The sequence below is a fragment of the Scomber scombrus genome, chromosome 4 (genome assembly GCF_963691925.1).
Source record: "Scomber scombrus chromosome 4, fScoSco1.1, whole genome shotgun sequence".
Classification (NCBI taxonomy): Eukaryota; Metazoa; Chordata; class Actinopteri; order Scombriformes; family Scombridae; genus Scomber; species Scomber scombrus.
In genome coordinates, this window is record NC_084973.1 from 24394039 (window position 1) to 24420620 (window position 26582).

Consider the following 26582-nt stretch of genomic DNA (forward strand, 5'->3'; position numbering starts at 1 on the left):
GTGCATGAGTGTGAGTGCTATTAACTTCGTCCTACAGCAATTCCCTTCTCATGGTGCGTTTGTCATGGTCTCTGCTTTTTCTCTGGTGTGCTACTGCCCCATGTGGCAAGTTTTTAGAACTGCACATACAATACAAACCTGCAATTACCTGTAGAAGGAAGTCATTTGATGTTTTTCCAGTTTACACTGTGGGCATGTATTAATGTACAGTCCACATATTGAGATAAAGGTATTTTGTGCAGACTCTTGATCGTTTAAATCCTCATACTTGAACTGACAACTCCCTCTGAATCCCATTGTTCTCTGTAATAGCTTCCTTCACATTTTGCTTACACTAATATGCTCCTGTACTTGCAATTGTGTTACTGTGTCTGTTGGGAAAAAATATGTTAAAACGGGAGATGAAAAAGTACAATTTAGAGTGTAAATACTGGAGGAGTAACTCCTATTAATTTCACCCTGTTAATTAATTTTCCGTCTGTTTATTCTAGTTTTGCCCTTTTGGTTAAAGATTCTTATTCCTCTCCCTAAGGGCTACGTTAATATTTTTTTAACAAACACAACCATTCTAGCTTTACTTTTTTGCCAGTTACATTCATTTTTTCCCCTCTAATTTCCTGTAGACTTCTTTTTTTTCACAACTTATGGTCTCCTGTGCTAATTATTAGTTCCTACTTTATTAGTTCCTACTTTGCATAAGTGTTTCCTTACTCTCTCTCTCTCTCTCTCTCTCTCTCTATCTCTATCTCTTTTCTCTCTCTCTCTCTCTCTGTCTCTCTCTCTCTCCTCTCTCTCTCTCTCTCTCTTCTCTCTCTCTCTCTCTCTCTCTATCTCTCTCTCTCTCTCTCTCTCTCTCTCTCTCTCTCTCTCTCTCTCTCTCTCTCTCTCTCTCTCTCTCTCTCTCAGGGCGTCCTTGACAGGTTTTCTCAAATCCAGCCAAAACTGATCTTCTCTGTTGCGGGCGGGTGGTTTACAACGGCAAAACACATGACCACATGGAAAAGCTGACCAGTGTTGTCAAAGGTTGGCACCCACGTTGATTTTACTCTAAGATTAACATTTGGCCTTTTCTTTTGAATGGTACAGTAAAACCTGCTGTAATAGCTAGACTATGTACAGAGACAGTCAGCATATGCCAATATTTTTTTTATATATTTAAACTTAGCAGATACATTATAGGATAAGACTTGTAGAGTAGAAAAGCCTTACTGTGTTCTACAAACATTCAAAATGAAACTATCTGAATAACAGTATGAAGGAGATTTCTTTAGCTGCTAGCCAGGAATAATCAGAGAGTTACTATACTAAGCATCTCTTAGCTCCTTTCTAAAAAAAAATCCTTAGTGGATTCCATGAAGAGCAAAAATGTGCTCAAGGAAATACAGTGGCATTCCTGTGGGAACCATGCTGGCTTTTCCATTTTGTACAGTGTGAAAAGTACACAAAAGTGAATCAGACAACTTTATCTCCCTCTGTCTCCCCTCTCTCTCTCTAGGTCTGCCTGACTTGAAGAAGGTAGTGGTGATTCCCTATGCTCGCTCCAAACACGAGACAAACCTCTCCAAGATCCCCAATAGGTGTGTGTCTGTGCCTGGTTACAACTACACCGAAGAGTTAAAATGGAAAAACTTTTTTTGTTTTTTACATTTGCCTCATGTTATGTACTAATGTTTTCTTTAATTTCTCTTTCTCTTTTTACATTTTTTTTTTCATAGTGTATTTATAGATGATTTCCTAGCCACTGGGCGTGGTGAGGGTGACCAGTTTCCTCAGCTGGAGTTCGAGCAGCTTCCATTTAATCATCCTATGTTCATCATGTACTCCTCTGGAACCACAGGAGCTCCCAAATGTATGGTCCACTCTGCTGGGGTAAGAAATACACACTCACCCCAGCCAAGAAATCCTAGGAGAAGAACTGCTCTATGATTCATTCTATGTTGTTGTTTGTACTTATTACATTGCTGACTGGATTGACCAAGGGGAAACTTCAGTTCCAAGTTGAAACAAAGTGACACTTTTTGTTGCTGTTTGTTTATTTACATTTTTTTTGCTTCTGCTCCACTGGGGGGGGGGGGGGGGGGGGGGGGGGGTTAGATGGGCCGCAGCTGTCTCACACATGCAGACAGCAGTCACATCTGTTTGCAGACCTCTCCTGGGTTTGCCCATGTGTACACTCTTAAATCAGTGCACAGTACATACACACATTTATATTGTATGTGAGCAAAGTAAAAAGAAGGAGATGCACTCAAAAATGCATAAAATTAGTTATGTTTTAACCATTGAGAAGGAAGACAAGAGAAAAAGAAAAAAGAAAGATTGAATTCAGTAAACGTAAAAAAAAGTAAAACAAAATCAAGGCCCATTTTAAAGCTTCTGTGGAGCTTTCTATCATATCACATGACCCTAGTAAGCAGATGTTTGCTCAGTTGGTATTGAGTTGTGAATTTTCAATTTTCCTTTTTTTTTTCTCAGCGCTTTAAGGGCTTTTTGTCCACCTTGGCTCAAATGTAGAGGTTTAAAGTTTATGCTTGACAGAACCACAAGGTCCATTTAGTGGCTAAATCTGAACAGCTAATGGGTGCCTCCACTCTCTCAATATCACAGCTTTCAAAGATCATCTAGTTTATGGTACTCACACTTGTGCATCAAGAGCAATGCTGTTTTATGATGTAATTCTCCAGTTGTGGGAGTCCTCTTTCATGCCTTGATCCAGATTCTGTAATACTTTGATTGCACAGGTCTTTTGTGAAGTTGATTAATTCAAATCATAACAACATTTTAATGGCTCTTGATCAGCTCATCTCAACAGCAGCAGTTAAAGATACGTATATTGTATCTGTGCCATTTGTGTTTCTATTGCATTTTCCACCACAAGGTGGCAGCAGAACCGCATCAGCAGCCCTTAGAAAGTATGAATGACTTTCCCCCGCCTGCCACACACCACATCTGAGTAAGGGAGAGTGTTAGATGAATGTGTGATTTCAAAAGGACCACTGCACTTTGAAGGCTCAAACACTCAGCATTCAAAATGGGTTAACACACCCTGACAAATGTATTCACACACTTGTCCTCCCTGTCTCCCTCTCTGACACCCACACCTATTTTTTCTTTCCCACGTAAGTCATTGTTTCTTTTTTTGCTTTTATTCCCCCGTCCTTCTTTCACATTGTTTTTCTTTCCTCCACTTGAGTTCATTTTCGCCTTTTAGTTCGTCATTTCCGACTTTCGTTCATTATTCTCTCCTCTTGTATCTCTCTCTTATTGTCTCCTTCTCTCTCCCTGTTTATTTCTTTTGCACCCCCCCAACCCCATGTCTCCCCATGCTGCCGATAATTGGACAGTAATGCGTTGGTGAAAACATTTCGTATTACGACGCTGGCAGTCCTCTCTGGCTCTACCAATTAGCTCCGGCGCTGTTGTGCTCTCTGCTGTGTTACGGCTCTGTTAACATGCTGTCAGTGGCAAGATGGCACGCACCAAAGGACGGGTACGGCAGCTGAGTCCTGCCAAAGATGATATGCACACAGGCACACGGGCGCACACACTGAACACCTGTTTATGTGAACTGCAATGTACACATAGGCACCAAACTGAACACACACAGTTCATAGAGTTCATACTCACCACCAGTGATAATAACCTATCCAACTGTGATGGGTTGGTGACTGTGGGAGGATTGGCACTTAACACAAATTGCTCTCTTGTCAAAAGATGTGCTTGTGTGTACTACTGGTGGTCAGAAGCTGTTTTTTTGTTTTTTTATTGACTGAGAAAACTGAGAAAACCCACTGTTATAATTTAAATATATAGTATTTGAATCACAGCCTGTAATTTGGGTGGTAAATTCAGGTGTCTCTATCATTCTGTGTGACAAAAATGTGGTTCAGCAAAAGGTAACAGTCCAAACAGAGGCAACAAGCAATAGATGTCAATGTCATGAACAGAAGTATAAGCAGAAAACAAGTAATTGTGTGTCTCTCTCTCTCTCTCTCTGTAGGGCACGCTCATCCAACATTTGAAAGAACACATTCTCCATGGCAATATGACCAGCAGTGATGTCATCATTTACTACACCACGGTAGGTCCAGAACAGCCGTACCATAAAAACAACACGTGCATTGTACCAACATTTCTAAGACCTGGGGAACTTTCCATTGCCCGTTTGCCATCTCATCTCAGTTATCAACGGGGGCTGAATGTGAAATTTTTTCGTGGGGTGTTTTTTTTACACACACACACACACACACACACACACACACACACACACACACACACACACACACACACACACACACACACACACACACACACACACACACACACACACACACACAAAAACAGATCTTGTCTAATGAGCAGCATTGAGTACTGAAGGTCAGAGCTGTGCATAATTTCTAGTTGTTCCTAAAAGGCTCCTTTGATGAGAAACACTGAGGAACACCATTTTATGCTGATTAAAACTGCAGCCTCTGTGTGTTGGGGGTATTTATGTGTTTACACACAATGAGAACACAATTCATATTACAAATTGTTGTGTGGTTTATGTTTGTGACACACCCATGTTGTCATCCCCATTGATTTAGAACTTGATTCTCTCAAGCATACAAGGAAGTTTTCACATTATTAAGAACCTTTTATGATATTGTGTGTGTTATATTTACAATTTTGGGAATTTGGGCTGCAATGAATGATTACTTTTATTTTCAATTTAATCTTTTGATTTAAAAAAAAAAAAAACAATTAATAGTTGTGTCTTAATTATGGTTTCATTATATGAAATAAAATTAGAAAAACGCCCACAACCTCCTCAGAGCCCAGGGTGATGTCTTCAGATTACTTGTTTTCTCTGACAAACAGTGCTAAACTTTGAATAATTCATATCATTATTATTTGTACATACAAGTGATGGTGCCAAAGATAACAGAATCAGCCAGTGAACCACAGACTCATAGCTTGCAGTCTGCAGGGGTTTTCCTTTTTAGCTACCAGTTTATCCATGTTGATGAGAAAGGAGTGTTTATACCAGATAAACTGACCACTGTGTATGTGTGTGTCCCTGTGTGTGTTTGTGTATTTGTGTGTGTGTGTGCGTGTGCCGTCCTCAGACTGGCTGGATGATGTGGAATTGGCTGGTGTCTGCTCTGGCAGTGGGAGCTTCAGTGGTTTTATATGATGGTTCACCACTAATGCCCACACCCAATGTACTGTGGAACCTGACAGACCAGCTGGGGTGAGTTAGCCACTAACACGGACACACACACACACACACACACACATGCACAAACACACAAACACAAACACACAAATCCAAACAGAATAGCCTGATAAAAGCTGGTGACAATGACTGAATGTTTGTGCTATTGCAGTTTTACTGCTTTTTGTAATGTGGATTTTTATTTGAAACCAAACATTGAACTAGACCCTTTAAAGCATACTGTCATTATGAAGTGTTATATTCATTAGTTATATTCATATTTAAATGATAATGAGACAGCACAGAAAATTGTGAAAATGCCAAATTTAAAGTATATCATTGCTTATGTACTGGTTATCAATTACAAGGTCGTGAGTTGTCTTTGTTGCTGGAATCCGCAAATATGAAGTCATGTCAGGGTTATATCTTAAATAGCTAAAAATTGACTAATAACAGAAATCCCTTCACCAACAGTAATCATCAGGTTTCTGTATTCTTCTTCAGACAAACACCATTTTACCCCAATGTTCAGAAAACATCAGGGATGTTCCTAGAAGACAGAAATACCATTTTCTCTACAGATCTTCCCAATATCTACCGTAGCCTTAATAGAGTATGGTGCAGGAGTACAGCTTACATAAGAGTGCTCTCAGAGCAAGTGTGTTTTTTTTCTTTTCTTTTCATATAAACTCTTTTTTTGGGGTGGAAATAGTGAATACAGACAAGACATAAGGAAAAGAAAAAGAGGGAGATGGAGAGACAGAGGCTGGGAAATATGTATAAGGGGGAGGTGTTCTCTGAAGATTTTATTTTTAACCTGATCATGTGTTTACTTAATTGACAATTTGCATACACATGCACACAAGACGGCTCAGTGGCTCACAGTGGTTAGCACTAACAAGGCGCCTCACAGCAAAAAGGTCCTGGGTTCAAACTCTGTCCATCCCAGGTCCTTTATGTTTGGGGTTTGCATGTTTTGCATATTCTCTCCCTATTTGCATGTCTTTCCACCGGCCTCCCACCATCAAAGATATGAATGTTATGAGTTAATACTCTTTTTAGTGCCCCTGACCACTGGCACTGGCAACAAGTACTAGAGAAGGTCCCTGAGCGCTTCACAGCAGCTGCCCACTGCTGTGAATGTATAGGATGGGTCAAATGCAGAGGATCTGTTTCATTTCAGTGTGTGTGAGTGCTGAGAAATTACAATTAAGAGGGTCTTTATCTTAATCTTAAAAGCAGACCCATGAATAAAGATTTTTGCTTGGTATAACTCTCAGATCATACAATAAACACGTATTATTATTTACATACTCATTAATTAATGTTAATTACAATTGGAGGTGTGAGGGAAGGAGGAGTTGGGGGCAAAAAATATGCAGAAGGAAAGTAGACAAAGAGAGAAAATATAGAGGAAAAAGGAGGAAAATGAATATACCATGGTGATGATTTTGCTCCATTTTGCATGGCATAAAAAAACAGTGAAAAATAAGAACAGGCTTTTTCAGACTTTACAAAACTTGTCATGTCAAGCCACCAGGCAGCAGCTATTCAAGAGATTATTATTATTATTTTGAGATTTGAGGGAAAAAAAGCTATTCTAGAAGTTTCACGCAGTTTTAAATAAAACAACTCTCAGTGCTCAAACATACAAAAGACACTCCGAACTTCCCAAGTGATTACCACAAATGAGCTGCCTCGCTGTCATTCTGAAAGTGCAGTGATGTTGTCCTACTCAGCTGAACAGGCTGTTTCAAGTCAGCAGGATCAGCTTTCCCTTAAGTCTGTCGTTATTGAGATTGATGGTGATGTTGTAAATTCGGAAGAACCCAAAAACTCAGGTCAGACTACAAAACAACCAGGGCAGCTGAAACCTAAAGTTTGCCATGTTGTTCAGAGGCTGTTAACACTATAAGGTGGATGATGTAGACGTCACAAATTATGAGGAATCGTATGTCTCCTGATTTCATCTTTGAATTTGAAAATGTTCTTACATGCCCAGAAAAGCTGTGAATGTAGTTATTTCTCTTATGCAGATGAGGTTGGTCCTGGGAATTAGTTACTAAAAATATCCACCACTCCCCTCTGCTTTTTATCTCAGAAAAATATTTTCACACACTGTTGGTTCACATCCAAAGTAGCATGGATATTTACAGCAGATGCTTTGTCTTGTTAAAAGTCTCCCACCACCACTACTATCACCACCATAAACAGCAGATGTTAAACCCAGTATTGATCTTCTATTGTCTTTTGAAGACAGCGAGAGAATAGAGGAAAGGGTCAAGGATACAAAAATGTTAGTGTGTGTGCAGGCAGGCAATTAATTGGCTCACATATAATAGGGGAGATGAAAAACATTTTTTTCCCCTTATTGTGTTCTTTGGTTTAAATGTCACAAAAGGAACGTTGTGTAATCTCTGTTCGACCATACCCCAACATGTTTCCTTTTATTATCCATTTAAATTCAGCTCACGTTATATTCATGATGGCCTCTGAATACAGCAATTCAATAACTTGCATAGCTATGCCGATATTTAATAACACTTTTAACTTTTCCTCTGAAATGTTCATAAAAAATGACAGTAAGCTATGTTATAATATGCAGTGAGGCGCCCTGATATATGAAAATCACAGCTGAGGTGCTCCACAATTTCAGCATGATTCAAAATGTGAACTGCAGTACTTTCAAAAACTTTTATATAACCCATAGTAGATGTCCAAGGACATTTGTATCCAACATCAAACACAATGACCTCCATATGTGACATGATCATCTTTTTTTATTGGAAAATTACCTACATTTAGTTGTAATCTCAGTATTTGTATTTTTAAATCATTCATGTAATTAAAGAATTTGTGTCATCTGCAACCAAAACTGCAACTGCTAATTCTTTGAGTCACTGCTAATATTATTAGTCCAGATCTGTTTTGAGACAGAATAATAAAAAGTTAAATTACCTTATTAAAAATCCTTAAAATGACATCTTCATGTATTTAGTTTTTTATTTGTAAGGAACCATGTAGAGTATAAAACATATATGTTACCATTTGATGTCCTGTATCACTGTACCAGAGTTAATGTAGCTTAAAAGATAATGTTCAGTTGAAATCAAAAATAATGCCTTGAACTGAGACAATGAGCACAAAGAAACGTTTGTGGCAAGTCAAAGATTTAGCAGTTGCATTTTCAGCAGATTACTGTAGAAACAGCCCTGTGGCATCAAACTCTTCACATCATTATGCATGTGAAGCTGAAATGTCCAACTGAGGGAACAAGAAGGAAAACATATTTCTGACCAGAAGGGCACTTTCATAAGTTGGATGAAAGGATATAAGAATATTTCTAAAATTCAGTTTTGTGTATCAAAAAGTCATCGATCTCATCCTTTGTCAAATCCCGAGCAGGCTGGAAGTTCTGGGTGGAGAAAGTCCTTGAGGAATTCTCCCCCGCCCGAAACCAACTGCTAAACCAAACTACTAAAGCAGACAGCTGGAGAATGTGTCACTGTACGTGTACACTCAGTCAATCTGTGGTTAAATTGTGAAAAAAACAACCCAAAACACTCTGGTCAGCAAAAGTAAGAGCCTTTAAGGCAGTGATACCACAGACACATCTTCAGTGCAGCAGATGTCATATTACCTTCAGCAAGGAAAGGAGCTGGTAAGGGGGAGAAAAATTTGACATAAGTGGGGAGCAGCAGAAACTAGTGAAAGTGTCAAGAAAAAGTACTTCTCCTGCTGAATCTCAGGACAGGATCTGTTTGTGGATCCTAAAACTAATGAGCTCCTTTCACAATCTTACTAGTCATTTGGATTTATCAAATATATTTGGATCTTCACATGATGATTGTGTGGTAGAGTTAGAGGTTGGAGGTAGATGCTAGTCATTTCCTAACCTGCTGGTTATCATAAACATTACGTCGTAGTTTGTGGTTGATATGTGTCTGTTTCAACGACATCTACGACATTTTGTCCCAAAGGACTTAAAATGGGGAATTGTAAATTAGAGGAACAAGGTTAGAATACTGTTTCCAAAGTTACCCGCATAGTGGAAATAAATGGGAGACTACCAGTATGACAGAAAGACGGATAGAACCTTTTTAAACTGTGAGAGGATTTTTGAACCAATTAAGCGCTGATGTTGCCTCCTCAGACACATTTTTCACATACCAGTGCTATGAGGAAAAACCCTCCGGGAAAGCCTGACATCATTTTTTTTTTTGTTTTACATCTCCTGAATTGAGGTTGGGTATTTTAATTGGGGCTAAATCTGTCAGAGCCTTGGAGAGTCTTAAACTTACATTGAGGCTTCCACCCATTGCCTTGAAATTTGTTAGTTAGTTGTAATTTGTAATTTGCTGTTGAATTTCATTTTTTTTTTAAAGATGGCTTGACTGGTAGTTTTACACAACAACCTTCATATAGCTTTAAATGGATTATTACAGATTTGCTGATTTGTGAAAAAAGGAGAGGGGAGGAGCATTTAGAAAGTCTCGGTAGAGTTATGTTTATTTTTAGTTATCCAGTAGTTTTTACACCTTACATCTTACAATATCTTCAAATACTCTTGACTACTTCCTACTGTATACCTGGGTAATATAACTGTTTTGTAAAAGATTTTATGGAAACTTACAGTTCAGGGGATGTGTTGAAATCTTAAGCTGGTGCAGCATCATTGGTAAAGAAAGAAAAGCGTTACAACATTTATTCAACAGGTATGAATGGGACTGAAGCTGTCCTGTTTCCTCTGAGGATGAGCTTATCTTTTCCATCATTTGTCCATTATTTGTTGAGCTGATATTTCAGAAAATATTCTCTCTGTACTCTTGTACCAACGATAGAAATGTTCTCTTATGCAAATGTAAAGCAAAGTTCTCAGTTACCTTTTTTTTTAGAGGAGAAACAGTTTTGCAGATTTCCATCCTGCCAATCCACTTACAGTTTTTGAAATGTAAGTGTAACAGTTTAACGTCCATCGTTCTGTTTTCTTATGTGTCACACGGGAGACAATAGTCATCATCAATACAAAGTTAAATGCTTAATGTAGCACTTACATTTTGTAAACCATTGCCATTCATTTTGAACTTTTGATAATGCTTTATAGCACAAAATAAGAAGGGCTTCACAATTGTAGGTGCCAGAAGGCGTGAAGTGCTGATGAAAAAAATCACTTTTAACATGTCTGTCTTTTCAGTAACACATGAGAGATAACGATTGCATATTAGGGACAAGGCTAAGTATCAGACTCCAGTTTGAGCAAGAAGAAGCAACAGTGAAAAGAAATGGGAATTAATTCAGTTCATAGCACTGAAAATACTACTGGCATGAGATGGATGCTGTCAATCATACTGTACGATTCCTCATATTTAAATGGCAAAAACACCAAGGTACCCTAATAAATTTGGCACATATTGATTTAAAAAAAAAGATGAATTATGAGTATAATGTTTAATATTTGCAAATCTGCTACCCTCGAAAATTGTTCCTATTAGCTTTAGTAACCTGAGAAGAAAGCAATGGCTCATTTTTATATTACACTTCTTCCTGGCGTGGAGAACAAGTACGAGAGCCGTTTAGCAAACATGGACTGACAAGTGGGACTTCAATTGCTCAATCACGACACGCATAGAAACACATTAATGTAATAACTGCTTGAAGGTGCTCTTGTGTCTGAATGGTTTCGAGTGCCTCTTATTGACTGAGTAGCTTCCAGTAACATGCCTCCCTTGAAACGGACACACATGTACATTTACGCACGCAAGCATACAATCTCACAAACAGAGACTCACAGCTTCTCCTCCACCCTCCATCCTAAACACCAAATTACCAGCCACACCTGGCCACCTGACTCCAATCAGAATAGAGTGACAGTTTCCATGGCAGCAAGCAATGAACAAATCCAGATGCGGACGGGGGGTCAGAGATGATGGGTAGAATGGCGACTCTTATCTCGAGGCTGTAAGTGAAAGAGGGGAACAGGTATCAGCCATATCTACCAATTTGTCTTTTTCATGTCGTTTTGGGTCAGATTTTCATTTTTAACAAAAAGACGATGCCCACAACAGAACAACATAGAGGGGTTTAAGATAGACTCGGGCAAAAGTAGGAATTAGAAATTAGAGGTATAGCATTGAGAAGTAGTAGCTTAAATTGTCTAAATGTTTAACTGATGGACTAAATGACTAATTAATAGGGAAGATTGATCATAAAACAACAACTTGGTCCTTTAATTCATTTAAATATCCCATCCAGATATGTTTTAAGATGTATTTAAAAGACTATTTTGAATATAATTTGTGTCTGATATGGCTTTTCCAAAAAAAAAGATCAGTTATGTTTTTAAAGCTGTACAGTGCAGAATTTTACTAAAATATAGCCTCATATGCAAGTAATCCCTCTCAATCATCACTCATGGCCCATTAGAAGTGTGTAGTGGGGTATGTATCTGCAGAGACCCTTCCCTCTGCCTCTAATGTATTATTTTCTTATTATTTTGCTGTGTTCGGGACACTTATGCGCATAAACCTTGGGGCAGTGAGTGTGTAGCCCCCAGCCAAAATGATTGTGGAGGGTGTGAGGTTGGGACTTTTAGCACAGCAACCAGGTTACATCACTGTGGTTTTATTTTATTATGTTTATTTCTGCTATTTGATTAGCAGTCGCAATGTTTTCCATGATCAACATCATAGTTTGCATGTTAGCATGCAGTCAAAATCTAATTTCAATAGAAAAGTGAAAACTTTGACCTTATAATGGCGATAGTTGAAAGGTCAGGGGATCACCAAAGGATAGGAGGGTTAGGATTCATCCACTGGGGATGATGTATATTTGTACCAAATAATGAGTCCATCCAATTCTTTTATGAGATATTTTAGTCTGGAACTAACTGGTGGACCAAACAACTGACATCGCCATTCCTAGAAACACACCATATCTCAGTCTCTAAAAAGAAACATATGAAATATATATATGCATTAAAATAAGATTGAATGTAGAGACAGTAAAAGACAGTTAAAGCATCAGTGTTCTGAAAATCTTACTTCTGAGACTTAAGTCAAGACAGTCACAACGATTTCAAGATGAGACTCTTCAGTGGATGAAGTGGAGACACAAGATGAGGCATGCAGAAGTGTTAGTGACAATAGGTATGCGTGTAAGTGTGTGTGTGTGAGTATGTGTGTGTGCACATCGTTCACTTCAAACCATCTCAGAGATTACCATTTAAGACCTGTGCCCTTTCACCCCATCTAACCCACCACCCCCTTCACTCACTCTATTCAACAACCTCTATTACCACTAATCGATTTCAACCCATAGGAACAAATCACGTTCACGTCTTTCACCACAAACCAATTCCTGGTTATTGACCAATCAAGCACCAGACAGTTGTTTTGTGTGCCGGAGACACAAAACAACCCAGAGAATCTTTTTTTAATGTTTGATTGACAGGCATGGTTACCATAGTGATAGGAGGCAATTTGATTGCCAACAAAAATAACTTGAATAGACAGGAAGACGCCGACTGAGACACAAACACATCCCATTCATAGAGCCAGACTTTAAAAGGCCTTTTGTTTTAAAATTAAATCTGTAGGGGGACACAGAAGTGACGTTTTGTCACTTCTTAGTTTCCACATGTTGTTCAACTGTTGTCAGCTGTCAGGGTGACTTCCATTCACACTAAAGAGAGCAACCTTCCAAAATAATTTGGCTCCAGTGTTAATATGTGCAAACATCCCGTCGATAGATTGCCTTTAAATTAGATCCTTGTGGAAGGTCTCCAAAGAAGACATTTTGTCCTTGCAAGACTGAGCATTATTGACTCTTTTTTGTTGTTTGCTTAGTTGAATTTCAATTCCCAGTCAGGTTTTAGTTTAATTTTTTTCTTAATTTTCCTTATCTGTCCTGGACGCTTTAGGTTTACACAGTGACACACACTCTTCTCCTGGGAGCCGCATAGTTCTACCACTGCTGAGCAGCTCCAGTGGAGCACATGGGACGAAGGGCAAACGGTGTTCAGTTACTATTGCCCTTTATGTTATGTATTATATTATGCCTTGTTATGCATAGATTCAGGGCAACAAATAGAGCATTGCATTAGTTCAGGCAGAGCGCTTTCATCAGCTGACTGCGATCAGCTGCTTCATTCAAGTGTCACCGCCAGTGGCTCATTCATTAGGTGCTTTGCATCAGCTGAATATTAGCATCCAGTTATATTTATACAGGTGTACATGGCCTTTATAACACTCTCATTCCTCTCTTCTCACTATTACTCTGCTAATTCCAGCTGGTTGCTGTTGCAGCTCCTTCAACAATACAAGTTTTTGTATTGTCTACTAATGTTAATGAATGTTTATAAAGGGAGGTTTAGTTATCACAGCAGAATCCTTGTTGCTACACAGATTCTATGATTGAACGCTCTGTCAAAGGAAAGAGCAGAGCATTTTCCTCCACATTTAACCTTTCCATGTGCTATAAGTTGTCAATTCCTTCATTCAAGCATTTTTGGCTGAATTGAGCTTCTGTACCAAGTGACCATTTAGATAATTTCACTGTGTTTTCATTATCATTTCACAGTATTCAGATGATTTGTAGACCAAACAATTAGTCCATTAACAAGCATAAAATTGGCAGATTAATTGATATTATAAAAAGAATCATCAGTTTCAGGCCTGATTTTTAGTTTTCATGATTAATTTTTGTTTGTATTCATGCGGAAATACAAGATAAACAGCAACACACTTTAAGTGGCAGACTCATTTGAGCTTTGACACAAGTCTGTTATAATTAAAGCCTTACAAGTCTTTCTCAATACGCTTAAATATTCATCCCATTTTGTAAATAAAACATTTTATACTGGAGCAGAGTTGCAACTTGTATTTTTAAGGGATAAAATCTAGAATTAATATATATAAAATAAAAAATATAGAGTTCAAATAGTGGTAAAATGTCACAATGTCAGTCTGACCATCTGCCAAACACACTGGTCTTACATTATAAAAATGAACGGCCAAATTGTCATGAAATTTGTCAACAATATTCATGCTTCCCAGTGTATGATTCATAGTGTTTGCTAATTTGGTTCTGTTGTTTAAAGTGTCTGCTGTCACAATGCAGAGTACATATTCTCTATGTAGGAGGCTTCTGCAATGGCTGTCACTGTTGGCAACACTGTTTTCTCTCAAAATAAATCTTCTACTTTTGGGAAATAATATTTTGTTTTTCAAATGATGGAAAGGAATGCTTCACTGATCCTTTATGTTGGTACATTAAACAAATTAATTTCCGTGTTTTTCTTCTTGTCTCCCTCTGTCTTTATCTTTTTCTCTTCCCCAGCATCACTATCTTTGGTACCGGGGCCAAGTGGCTGTCAGTGCTGCAGGAGAGGAACCTGAAACCCGGTGAGCTGCAGTCACAGACACAGACATGTGTATGCACGCAGACGTGCAGAAACATGCGTGAATGCACACAAATAACAAGCCCACTCGCACACACGCACGCATGCATGCACGCACACACACACACACACACGAATGAATATACACATACACTCTCTCAGAATGGAACCTGGAACAATAAGAGCAGATGGACACGATAATGAATATAATAGTCCTACTGTTTGACTCTAAATGTCCTTTATGCCATTTACTGCATGAACCAACAGTTTGGCCTGTGCTCTGGTGTTTGACACTGAATCAAATGAATAAAAGTGCTGTTATGATAATTCATATGAGTCATGGATAGGACCAACTAATTGCTTTTAGTGTCACTGTTCTCTAGAGATAGAAAGAGGTCTCTACACATAATCAGTGCTTATTAGCCTTCTTGCTAACTGTCATACAAGCTGTTCTATCTTTGCTATTTGTGTGAGAAAAACTTTAAAGTGAAAGTAAAATTATTTTAGGTTTGCTGTGCTCTTTTGCGGAGGTACATGCTGTATTTAAAAGAAAAGGCTTATTTCTCCCCTCCCTTCCTTTCCCCTCTCCCCTCTCCTCTCCTCTCCTCTCCTCTCCTCTCCTCCATCTCCCATCTTCTCTTCCTAATGTTAAATTAACACTTATAACCGATACTTATTGAATAAACAGTTTTAGTGTATCTCAGTTCCCAATGTGCTGTTATAATCACCACACATCTTTATTCATGGTGCCTGCTATGTGTGTGCATCTGTCTCTCTGCAAGCTGCAAATTAGCTAAACACATTCCCAATTCTGCTGCAAGTAAGACACGAAAAACAAAATCTCCAAATAAACCTTTGCTTCTTTCCTGTCTGTCTGTCGTCTGTCTCTCTCTCTCTGCCCCACCCTCTTCAGCCAGCCATCCACTTGATCCAGTTGGCATTGTGTCTGTGTGCTTGGATGCTTATTCGAGAAAAAGAGCACGGCAGAGGGAGATGTGTGTGCGTCTATGTGTGTGTTTGAGTACTTATGTGTGCATGCAAGCATGCCTCCAGTGGGCTGGGGCGGGTAAGGGGAGCTTCTTCACTGGCTGTCCCAGCGGAGAGGCCCTTTTCCCCGGGCTGACATTTGGACTGGACACCTGGAGGCATGACGGGGGGTTGCAAGAGTTCCCACTGTGCATGTGTGTGTGTGTGCGTGTGCGTCTGTGTGTTTTTGCGTCTGTGTGTGTTTTTGTCTGTGTGTCTCTTACGGGAGGAAGGTCGGTTGCTAGAAGCTTATTAGTTTGCAGGGTGTTATTGGCTTGTGGTTTGGTGTGTGTGTGTGATAGAGTGCATGTACATGGCTTGGGGATGGTGACTAAAGGTGTGTGTGTGTGTTGCAGTACATGTAAGCGTGTGTGCTGTGTCACATCAGGGTGGCAAACTACATTAACACAACATGTAGGGGTGCATGGAGCCACAGCTGTGCACAGGTGCAGGCTTATGTTGGACTTGTGTGTGTGTTTGGATTCTGAATTTATGTGGAAATGATTGCTGACTGGAGCTGGCTAATTTGAAATGTTTAGATATGGTAATAATATAATTCCTGAGTTTCAGTGCTGATACCAAAACAATACTTTAGTTGCACAAAACCCTCTCTCTTCTCATCAAACAATATATGCCAGATTTCTCAAATGAATCTGTGTTTACTGTTGTTTTAAAAAAAAGCAACCACACAGGAACTTGTGGCCAATTAAAATGCCAGTCTTTGATACCTGACAATATTCATTACTCCATGCAAAGGAACATTTCAGTCAGTACTCAAAAAGAGACTTAGATGTTATCAGATACAATGATATACAGTGTTTCTACTGAGATGTACTTTGCACTATATATGTAAAGCAATTCTGAATAATCTTTTGTCCTATTCACGTATTCTAAATTTTTCCTGTCTGTATTTCTCCCCCAGGGGAAACACACAACCTCCAGTCTCTCCACACCATCCTGTCTACTGGTTCTCCTCTCAAACCCATGAGCTACGACTACGTCTACCGATGCATCAAGAGTAACGTGCTGCTGGGCTCCATCTCAGGTGACTGAAAGGCTCTGATACAGGCTCTTAAGTTGCATCTACGGATACAAATAGCAACGGCTTTTGCCAAATATTGTGTCTACTACATTAACAGTTACTAGAGATACAACTCAATTAAGTCCTGCCCACCCTGGAGGGGAAAACAATTCATTGCTCTCCATTGACTTTGTACTGAGTGAAGGTGTCTCCTTGTCACTTCTGTCAGCTAGCAAACAACAGAAAAATGCCTAAAAGCGGTTGTGATTAATGATGAATGAAATCTAATGATTTTAGCTAGCTGCAAGCATTTTGTTAGCGTTTCAGCTCTTGGTTGCATATCATGGCACTGATTGTTCTCCCCAATGGTGGGCGTGATTTTTAGAGTATGACGTTTTGCGCTCTCTCTATCTCTCTCTCTATAAACACAAACAAGCAAAATAACAAAATAAAAAAAGAATCTGCGGCACCAAGACAAAGGCACTGACGCATTCAAAGAAGATTCTGAAAAATGAATCGTGTAGGCTGCGGGTGGTGAGGGAACTGTGCATTTCTAAATGTACAGTTCCCTCACCACCCACAGCCCCCCCACACAGACAGACACAGGAACTCTCAGCTCTTTGTTGTGTTGACAGGGTAATAGAAAGCTACCTGTCTCTCTCAGTGAGTCCTGAAATGTTTAACATTTAGCACAGCCTAGGTGACTGACGCATTACAGACACACACATGCACATATGCAGACACACATACACACCGTGACATATAGGTGGAAGGATTAGACACACAAATGTAGACTGAAATGTCATCCACAAGGCAAAAATGTGGAGAAAGCCAGACAGAGAAAGGTGCAGCAAGAGCTGATTTTCTTCTAAAACTTACAGAAATATGTTTTTTCTGTTACTTGTGTCAACAAATATTGTATTGGCACCATGCTGGCAGTCCAACTTGTGCACCTTGGATTAGTTATTGTGGTAATGATGAAGACTGTGTGAGAATCTTTCCCTCATTCACTAAACACTCAGTGCCGGATGTTGCCTTTCATGCTCTGGAAGCCCTGCTACCTCGTACTGAAGTGAATGCTAGCTCACTTGTAACACAGTGTGGTGCATATTTGGACTAACATTGATTCTTTAGCTATATTGTGTTAACAGGGCGAGTATTGTAATCATAAAACAAAAAATAAAAAATATATATGCAATATATCCAAAATAGTGCCACAATAGTCTGACTCAGTGTAAGTCCCAGAGCTGGCAAGGCAGTAGGCGACTGAACTGTCAATCACAGCTGTCAATCAACGCCCACACAGCAGACATCAAACCTTCCTTTAAGACTTCTTATTAATGGGGCAATAATTTCCAAAATGACCAACAGTACACTTATAAGAGGGCCTGAATTTAGCGGTTGAGACTGTAAGCACTTGTTTTTAAAAAAAAAAGAAAAAGAAGAAAAGAAAGTCAATGTATTTCTAGACAGAAACTATTCTATTGAAAATTACAAAAATTAGACCCTGGTTCATTATTTAGAATTACAGGACTAAATTTGTGTGTGAGTGTGGATATAAGGGAGTGTGGGCTCATGTATGTGTCCGTGTGTGTCTTGCCCCAGTCAGTTTCTTCCTTGTCGCCAAGGGCAACAGCAGGCTGCAACCCCGTTGGCTGCCAACCGACCTAACCTTGACCCCCAAGGTCAACACTCTGTGCCTGTGTGTGTGTTCTTAGGATTTATCACAGCATATGTGAGTGACTGGTGGTCACAGTGACATATGTGATGGGCCCCTTTGCTGATTTCACCCTGTGTGACAGTGTGTGTCTTTGTGTGAATGTGTCCACAAACATGTGCTCGAGTTAAAATATGAATATTTTGACATACTGTATAAATATTGTGTATTTCACTTTGACTGTGTGTGTGTGTAATCCTGTCAGCAGGGATGTCAGACCCCCATTGCTCCTCATTGAGGCATTTTAACACTTTCACTGCTGGATTCCCTCCGTTCTAATATACCTCCGTCTGACTGCCCATATGTCGCTCCTCTGCTCCCCTTTTGCTCCTTCGCTTGTTGTCTCCTCTCTTTTGATTATTTTTTCCCATTAATTTGCCAAGTTTTAGCTTGTGTATTCTTTTCATATTTCATTTTTTGAATACATTAATACATTCCTAGGTTGGCTGTTTGCCTTTTTGTATCATTTGGTGGCTTTGTCCAACCCCAAACTGTGCCAGAAGAGGTTCAAAGCACTCATGCCTACACATATGAAAACACACGCACACACATACAAAATATATATATCAACCAAGAAGTTCAAAACTCTCTTTCTTCACTGTTCAGAATAGTCACTGCTGTTAGAAAACATCTGGTCAGTGTGACACAAAACACACAATACACACATGATGGAGTGTGTGTGTATGTGTATGGGCGTGTGTGTGTACTCACCCATTAAAGTGAGTATAATAATAAAATATTTGCGTGCCTTCCCACTATAAGTGTGTGTGTTTAATCAGAAGACAAAGTTTCCTCTTCCTCCTGGGAGCCAATTAAAGCTCAATAAAGAACCTGGTAGAAAGTGAGACGGAGAGAGAGAGAGAGAGAGAGAGAACAAGTATAAAGAACAGAAAGACAGAAGAGAGGAGGAAGGAGTGGTAGAAGGGCAGAGAGCAGCTGAGAGGAGGCAAACAAGATGGATGGATGAAGTCTGTGATACAGAGAGGAAACAGAACAGGGAGGTAGAGATGGAACAATGGGAAGCGAGATGAATAGAATATGTCAGAAATAGTAGATGATTGGAAGGTAGAAAGAGACAAATGGATGGTGCAGCAAAGGAAGTGTGTGTGTGTGTGTTTGTCTGTGTTCATAACAGTTTTAGGAATGTACTGCAATGGAGTAGTACTCCTATATAGGTCAGTGGTGGTGGAGCAGGGCGTTAACATTGCCAGCTGATATCAGACTGATACTGTTACTGAGTTTAATCATGACTCAGCGCAGTGGTCATTGTGATATTTTGCTATGTAACTTTATCCCTGCTTGACCACTCCTACATTGCACTACAGTACATTGCAGGCACTGTAATTTTAATTTAACAAATTATGTTTAATTTATGTGTACAATTTCATACAGAGGTTTTTGTATGTTTTTTTTGTTGCTGGTCCCAGCTTCAAATGCTAATGTGTTAGCAATAGGCAAGTATTGTATAGTATATGTATTTTGTTGTATGTCTAGATACCTGATAAATGAAAGTCTGATATATTCCTGCTTCTTTTATCTCTGGTTTAGTCTCCGCCACGTCCAATGGAAAATATCTTGCTCTTTGGCAGCAGTTAGCCAATAAAGACTAAAAAGCATTATAGAGCCAGCGCACTGGGAGCCTACTGGTTCAAAATTATTTATTAACTGCAACATCTGTAGTTAGATTCTGGCTTTTGACCATTGTTGCATGCGCCTCTCTCACTACCCTTATGTCCTGTCTCTATACACTTCCGACTGTCAAGGCGAGAACTGATCTGAATGAAAATAATAATAGACATAGTTAAATATAAGCAAAACTGTTTGTTGTAATGAAAATGGGCAAATTTAAGTGAGATGTTTCATATCTGACCATCAACCAACTAAATCTTTTCCTCTCTGTGTTTTCTCTCTGACCAGGCGGCACTGACATAGTGTCATGTTTTATGGGTCAGAACCCAGCAGTTCCAGTGTATCGGGGTGAGATCCAAACAAGAAATCTTGGCATGGCTGTGGAAGCGTGGGACACTGATGGTAAGAGTGTGTATTTGTGCAAGTGCATGTGTGAATTGCCCTGGATTGAATATAGTCAAGGGATTTGTTGAGCAGCTCACATTGACAAAAGGGAGGACTCATCACCTTGATGTGTGAAGAAAGTGGTTAATTTGAGTCCCAAGAGAGACTGGGAAAAATATTAATGGGGTAAACTAACCAGAAGCACCAAAGCACAATAAAAAACTGCTGAGATGCCCCCGGGCAAACTGTCTTTCTGTGTCTGGAGCTAAAGGGAAAACATTAGTTGTACTTGGTTGTTGCCATGTACCTGTATGTGTTGGCATGAATGTTAAACTTTTCATTGCAGAAAAATAGATAGTAATTACTGAGCCTTCCCTGGGTAAACACAGGTAAAAACTTTAGGGAAACACTTTTTTTTTTCATGAAACCCAAACAAAAAAAGAGAGCGATTTTTATCTTGCTGGGAGTCTTCAAAGCCCTGTATGTTTTTCTCATTGGTTTTAGTCCCCTCATTCCCCAGCTTCCGATCCCTGCTGCAGGCTGCACTGGCGAGTTTCCACCACCTCAAAGGAGAGTGGATTGAGGGATAATTTAAAGGCAGTTTTGTAGGAAAAGCTTGGGATTATTTTAGTCCATCTCTAAGCCTATAACACCATCCTGAGGGAGGAGGTGAGGGTTGTGTGAAACCACACACTAAAGTCTATCAGGTTTACTGAGTGTGGGATACATTACCAGGTGACTTTTTTTTTCACCCAAGAATGATTTGTGTAGGTCTGTTTTTCTTAGTGCGTGTGTTTGTGTTTGTAGGTGTGTGCACACTTGTATGTGTGTGTTGTAGTAAGGTATAACTGGACTTACTAGCTTTGTTTTCATTCTGGTGAAATGTGTGTGTGTTTGTGCTATAGGTAAGCCTGTATGGGCAGAGAGCGGGGAGCTGGTCTGCTTGAAGCCAATCCCCTGCCAGCCTACACACTTCTGGAATGACGAGAATGGGAGCAAATACCATAAAGCATACTTTTCTACATTTCCTGGTAAGTGCACAAACATATATAAACAGTGTGTGAGTATGTGTCGGCATTCTTGAATACAGTGTATGCTTACACAGAGAAACTGTAAAAAATAGACTTGTATGATGCAATGTAATACAGTAGCCAAATAAAATGTTTTACCAAATTTAAAACCCGTGATTCGTTTCTTTACCACTACTGCATATAAAAATGTAGAATTTAACCTTCTTTCAAGCATTTTATTAAAATATTGAGTTTATTTTTTATTGCATGTACTGTTCTTGGTCAATTTGAGTTGGATTCTTTGGTTTGTTTTTACTACTACAGTATTTCTACAAAAGTAATCTCCCTGACAAGACAAAAAAAGTTTCAAATTGAACTAAGTTGTGTTTTCTTTCCCTCTCTCTAGGTGTGTGGGCCCACGGAGACTACTGTAAAATCAACCCAAAGACTGGAGGCATTGTCATGCAGGGCAGAAGGTCAGCCCATTAACCTACTACCTTGCTTCTTTAGAGCCCTGTATAAAATTTCTTTATGTCTCAGGAACAAAAGAAAGGGATGCTGTAAATCAAGCTAAATATTTCAGTGTGTGTACCGTAGTGGATTTTATGTCTATACTGCCATGTCATGTAATGTAATGATGTGCAGCATGATGTTTTGTTTCCCGATGAGAGACACAAAAGGTTTTGAATGTTGAACTTGTGTTCACTTTGCAGTGACGGGACGTTGAACCCCAATGGAGTCCGTTTTGGCAGCTCGGAGATCTACAACATTGGTGAGCATTTAAAAGGACATGTAGAGCAGGGTGTGGGTGTAAGAAAAGATGCAAAGAAACAGCAGTGAGTGTGAGCTTAAATTGAGTCACGATTCCTTTTATGTTATGACATTTTGCCATACCATCATTTATCTTTTAAGTCTATACACATCAGCAACAACAGAATAGCAAAATCTTTTGCAAAACACTGAATCTTTTCTTCTTGTCTCCTCTGTTCCTCTTCTCTGTGTTCCCTTACTCTCTTCACCTCTCGCCCCTTCTTCTCTCCTTGACTCTCATCTGCTTTCCTAATTCATGTTTTGTCTCCTCACCCTATTCACTGCCCTATCCTCTACTTCCCCCTTCTTTCTGCAGTGGAGGCGTTCGAGGAAGTGTCAGACAGTCTTTGTGTTCCTCAGTACAACGCTGATGGAGAAGAGCGAGTTATTCTGTTTTTAAAGATGGCACCTGGAAAGCCCTTCAGCCAGGAGTTGGTGGCAAAGATTAAAGGAGCCATTAGAAAAGCTCTGTCTGCCCGACACGTACCTGCCCTGCTGCTGGAGACCAGAGACATTCCTGTAAGAGAAATATGAATATCAATCAGATATAAAGAAACCTGTCAGATTATCCTTTCGCAGTGCTTACAGCTGTAAAAGTAAGTTCTGTCTCGAATGACAGCCCTTTTCTTCTTTCACCTGCAGTACACCATCAGCGGGAAGAAGGTGGAGGTGGCTGTGAAACAAGTGGTCGCTGGTCGGGAGGTGCTGCAAAGAGGAGCTTTCTCCAATCCTGATTCACTTGACCTCTACAAGAACATTCCTGAACTGCAAAACTACTAAAGAGGGAGAAAGAACAAAAGAGAACCACTTGATAAGAATTCAGACTAGTTTTTAAATGAACTTTTTATTCAAATATACTGGTACAGGGAGATGTGCAAATAGCATTACATGTGCTGTTCTCAGAAGTACCTTCAGCTTTGTACAAGGCAAAAAAGAGGAAACACATCTGTAGTCAAAATAATACAAAAATGACATGAAAAATATGTATGTATATAATAACAATAAGTCTATGGTATCAAGCAGACCAGACACTTTAAACACATGAGCTCTGTTCCATAGGCCAGCTTGCAGTGTGTGATGAAGCAGCTGCTAAAATGTTGTGAACGTAAATGTGAACTGGATTAATCTTTTGGATGTAACATTATGTTGCGCAGCAGTTCTTTTGAATACAACACTGCCAACGGAAAAGTGAAATTTAGCATCAAGCGCTTTGCTTTGGGTTCAGTCTGATTGCTATCAACTAGTGAAGAACCATATCTCTCTGTGTCACCCAAAAATCCATGGAAGTGTGCTGATAAACACACACAAAGATTGGGGATGAACACCTCAGCTCATATCACCATATCATTGCTATATGGTGTGTACTGCTTTATTAAATGTATATAAATATGAACATATATATATTTTTTGGACTGTGGAATTGCATTAGCATTATGCATTTAAAGATATTGACCCAAACCTGTTAACCAAAGTAAGTCACAGATTTTAGTTGTAACTTATTAGGAGATTGGTCAAAATGAGCCGTGGATGAAACTAAACTTATTGAACTTTTGTCCTAACCTGAAAAAGCTAATGATCTCTTATGATTTTTTGACCGTTGGTTCAATTTCATTCCGCCCAACACATCAAGGCATGAACTGATGTAATGTCATTTCTCTTCAAGGGAATGTTTTTTTGCTCACATTTGCTCATTCCTTATTAATCAAGCAATTGTATGAATAAGTCAGTCAAGATCAAGATTGTGATTTGAAAGTGAGCAAATGTTCATTTCACCTCAAAAGCCTGTATTTATTAGTTCTATATCTATGTTCCATGTTTGTCAAAGTGTTCTCTTTAAATAGCTGCAGTATCGCTTTGTACATTTAAAAAGTTGAACAGGCTGAAGGCAAATTAATGCAATTAAAGATGAACTGCAGTGTTTTTGCTCAATCGTAGCACTATTGAGCAAAATGGGAACAATAACACGAACAAAAGACGCATGTTGGGATAGAAAAGATCAGATCAAGTCTGTGAAAGATATCAGTGAAGCATTTGATCTTCTGGGAAAGTTGGAGAAAGATTTTCATACTAATGTAGCCTTTTTTTCTTACTGGACTTCTGTGTTGTATTTGATTCTGTTTAATTTCCTTTTGATTCAATCTCTGTCAGTTGTTTCCGTTACGATAATATCAGACATTGTTTAAAACTATGAATGTAAATAAATCACCGGGAAAACTCTGGAGTTCATCTTTAATGTAAAAGTCACTGCTTATATTGGAGTGAATTTCCTCCTTAAAGGTACCCTGTGGAGTTTTAGACCAATATGGAGCAATGTTTTGATGAGTGGGTCCCTGTTTTTTTTGCGACTCCTATTTCAACACTTTTTGGTGAGAAACACTGAATGTAAACAGAACTTTGTTGTTTAGACGAAAACTCCACAGGGTACCTTTATAGACCGAAGTCTCAAAGATGCACAGGTTTTTTCTCATCATTGTACATTTCACTTTAGTACTGTAAATGCGATATTGTTCATTGTGATGCTGGTGAACTTTGGTATATCTGCCATTCCATTCTGTAGCATGCATGGAGATTATGCAGATTTTTTCTTGCACCAAACTTGTCTTCTATAAGGCTGATGGTTTGAAAACAAAGTTCTTGGGTTTATCACATGTCAAAAAAACAAAAACAAAAAAATCTGTTGATTCTGTAAGGTACTTCTCAAGTAAATCTACCATTTCATTTATACTTGTTTTGGTGTTACAAGAAAATTTAATGAATCAGATGTTTCTTTGATCATTTTTACAACTGATAATTTCCTCTTTCCATTCTCTACTATAGGTGTAGTTCATGCTGAAGTTGACAGAGTCACGATTGGATGTGAAGTTTACACATTTTTTTCAGAAACCACTTCAGTATTAGAAACTAATTTAGCTATGGAGATAGACAGTCAGACAGATGGATGGACATTTTTTATTTTCCACAAAGGGAAATTAAGTTTGCTCAGGTCAGTACCATACTAACAGAGAAGAGTATAAATAAATAAAATAAAAACAGTTCAAAACAGGAGGTGTGATTCCAAGAGAAAGGATTTTAAGAGAAAAGCAATTTATTTTACTTATTCTGGAAATGTGTGTCTGTGTGTGCACAAGCATGCCTGCATGGCAGTAGATCCAGTTCTTCCAGATGGAGGGGGCAAGGGGCTTCTGGGGGGTTATGTTTGTTAAGATGGTATGAAGCTGGTCCTGCCCCTGTTTGTTTTGAATACAGGAGCAGCATATATCATACCAGGAAATGCAGGATCTTAAAGTGGGTCCAGAGGTTATGAGTTGAGTCCCTTGCTTTTTTCACTGTCCTCTGGTTATAGAGCTGCTGGAGGGTTGAGCATTGCTCCCCACAAAGCTTGGACCCCAAGGTGATCACCCTTTGCAGATTGGCCTTATTGGTTTCTGAGAGTCCCTCATACAAAGCCAGAAAACAAAAGGTGAGGAAGATCTCCATATGGCACATATAAAAGCTGTGGAGGATGTTAGGGGTTGCTGCCAGATGCCTCACCTGCCATCGGAGGTAGATTCGCTGCTGGCACTTGTTGAAAATGGTTTGTGTGTTGTCGTTGAAGGTCAGCCCGCTGTCTGTGATGGTCCCAAGGTACTTGTAGCTGCTAACCCTCGCCACAGCCTCTCTGTCGAGTGTCAGCTGTTAAGAGGGTCAGCCTTCCACCAGAAATCTATAAGGAGCTCTTTTGTCTTCACATTTATCTGGAGAAAGTACTCCTTGTACCACTGGTGCTCACATTGTCCAAACCCCACAGATCATTTGCACAAACAGGGCTGGGGAAATCACTGTCCCCTGGGGGCATGACAGGAAAGGTATCCAGTATCCAGAGGATCATATGGGGATCCACCTAGAGCGGTGGATGTGTGGCTGTATACAGTTGAAAACAGGAGAAATCCACAAACAGGATCCTGGCATCTGCACATGGCTTAAGTGACTGTAGGTGGTATGTACTGAGCAGTTTTGCCTGTAGGGAAACTGCAGCAGATTGAGGGTGCGGCTTATTTGTGGGAGCAGGCAGTGTAGCACTACTCTCTCCAGACACTTTACCAAGACCGATGTGAGGGCCACTGGTCTACATTAAGTTTTACAGGGTGGTTGGTCTTGGGGATAGGCCTTATCTCAGAGCACTTCCACAGTGTAGGGATGGTGATCTCCTGGAGAGAGCAGATGAAAAGATGACAGAGAACGCTGGCTAGCTCATCTGAGCATTCCTTCACCACCCTCACTTTAATAAGATCAGACTCCGGAGCCTGTAACTAACATGACGTGTAAGGTGTACATAGGAATATAAATCAACATTTACAGTTTTTAACAGCTTTACTCACTGATTCTGAAGAAAAGACCAATCAGCAAGTGCTGAT

The 26582-nt window shown here is 39.5% G+C and overlaps 1 protein-coding gene across 1 annotated transcript in view; it reads left to right on the forward strand.

Moving 5' to 3' along the window:
* The window catches only part of aacs (acetoacetyl-CoA synthetase), a 33744-nt gene extending 8834 nt beyond the window's left edge, over positions 1-24910 (forward strand). Inside the window, 14 exon segments of the mRNA XM_062417904.1 lie at positions 907-963; positions 966-1023; positions 1496-1577; positions 1716-1869; positions 3998-4078; positions 5106-5230; positions 14531-14595; positions 16540-16662; positions 20273-20386; positions 21274-21399; positions 21785-21854; positions 22092-22150; positions 22505-22707; positions 22831-24910. Of these exon segments, the coding sequence (XP_062273888.1) occupies positions 907-963; positions 966-1023; positions 1496-1577; positions 1716-1869; positions 3998-4078; positions 5106-5230; positions 14531-14595; positions 16540-16662; positions 20273-20386; positions 21274-21399; positions 21785-21854; positions 22092-22150; positions 22505-22707; positions 22831-22968 (1455 nt within the window). The 3' untranslated portion in view covers positions 22969-24910.
* Positions 24911-26582: the final 1672 nt, after the last annotated feature.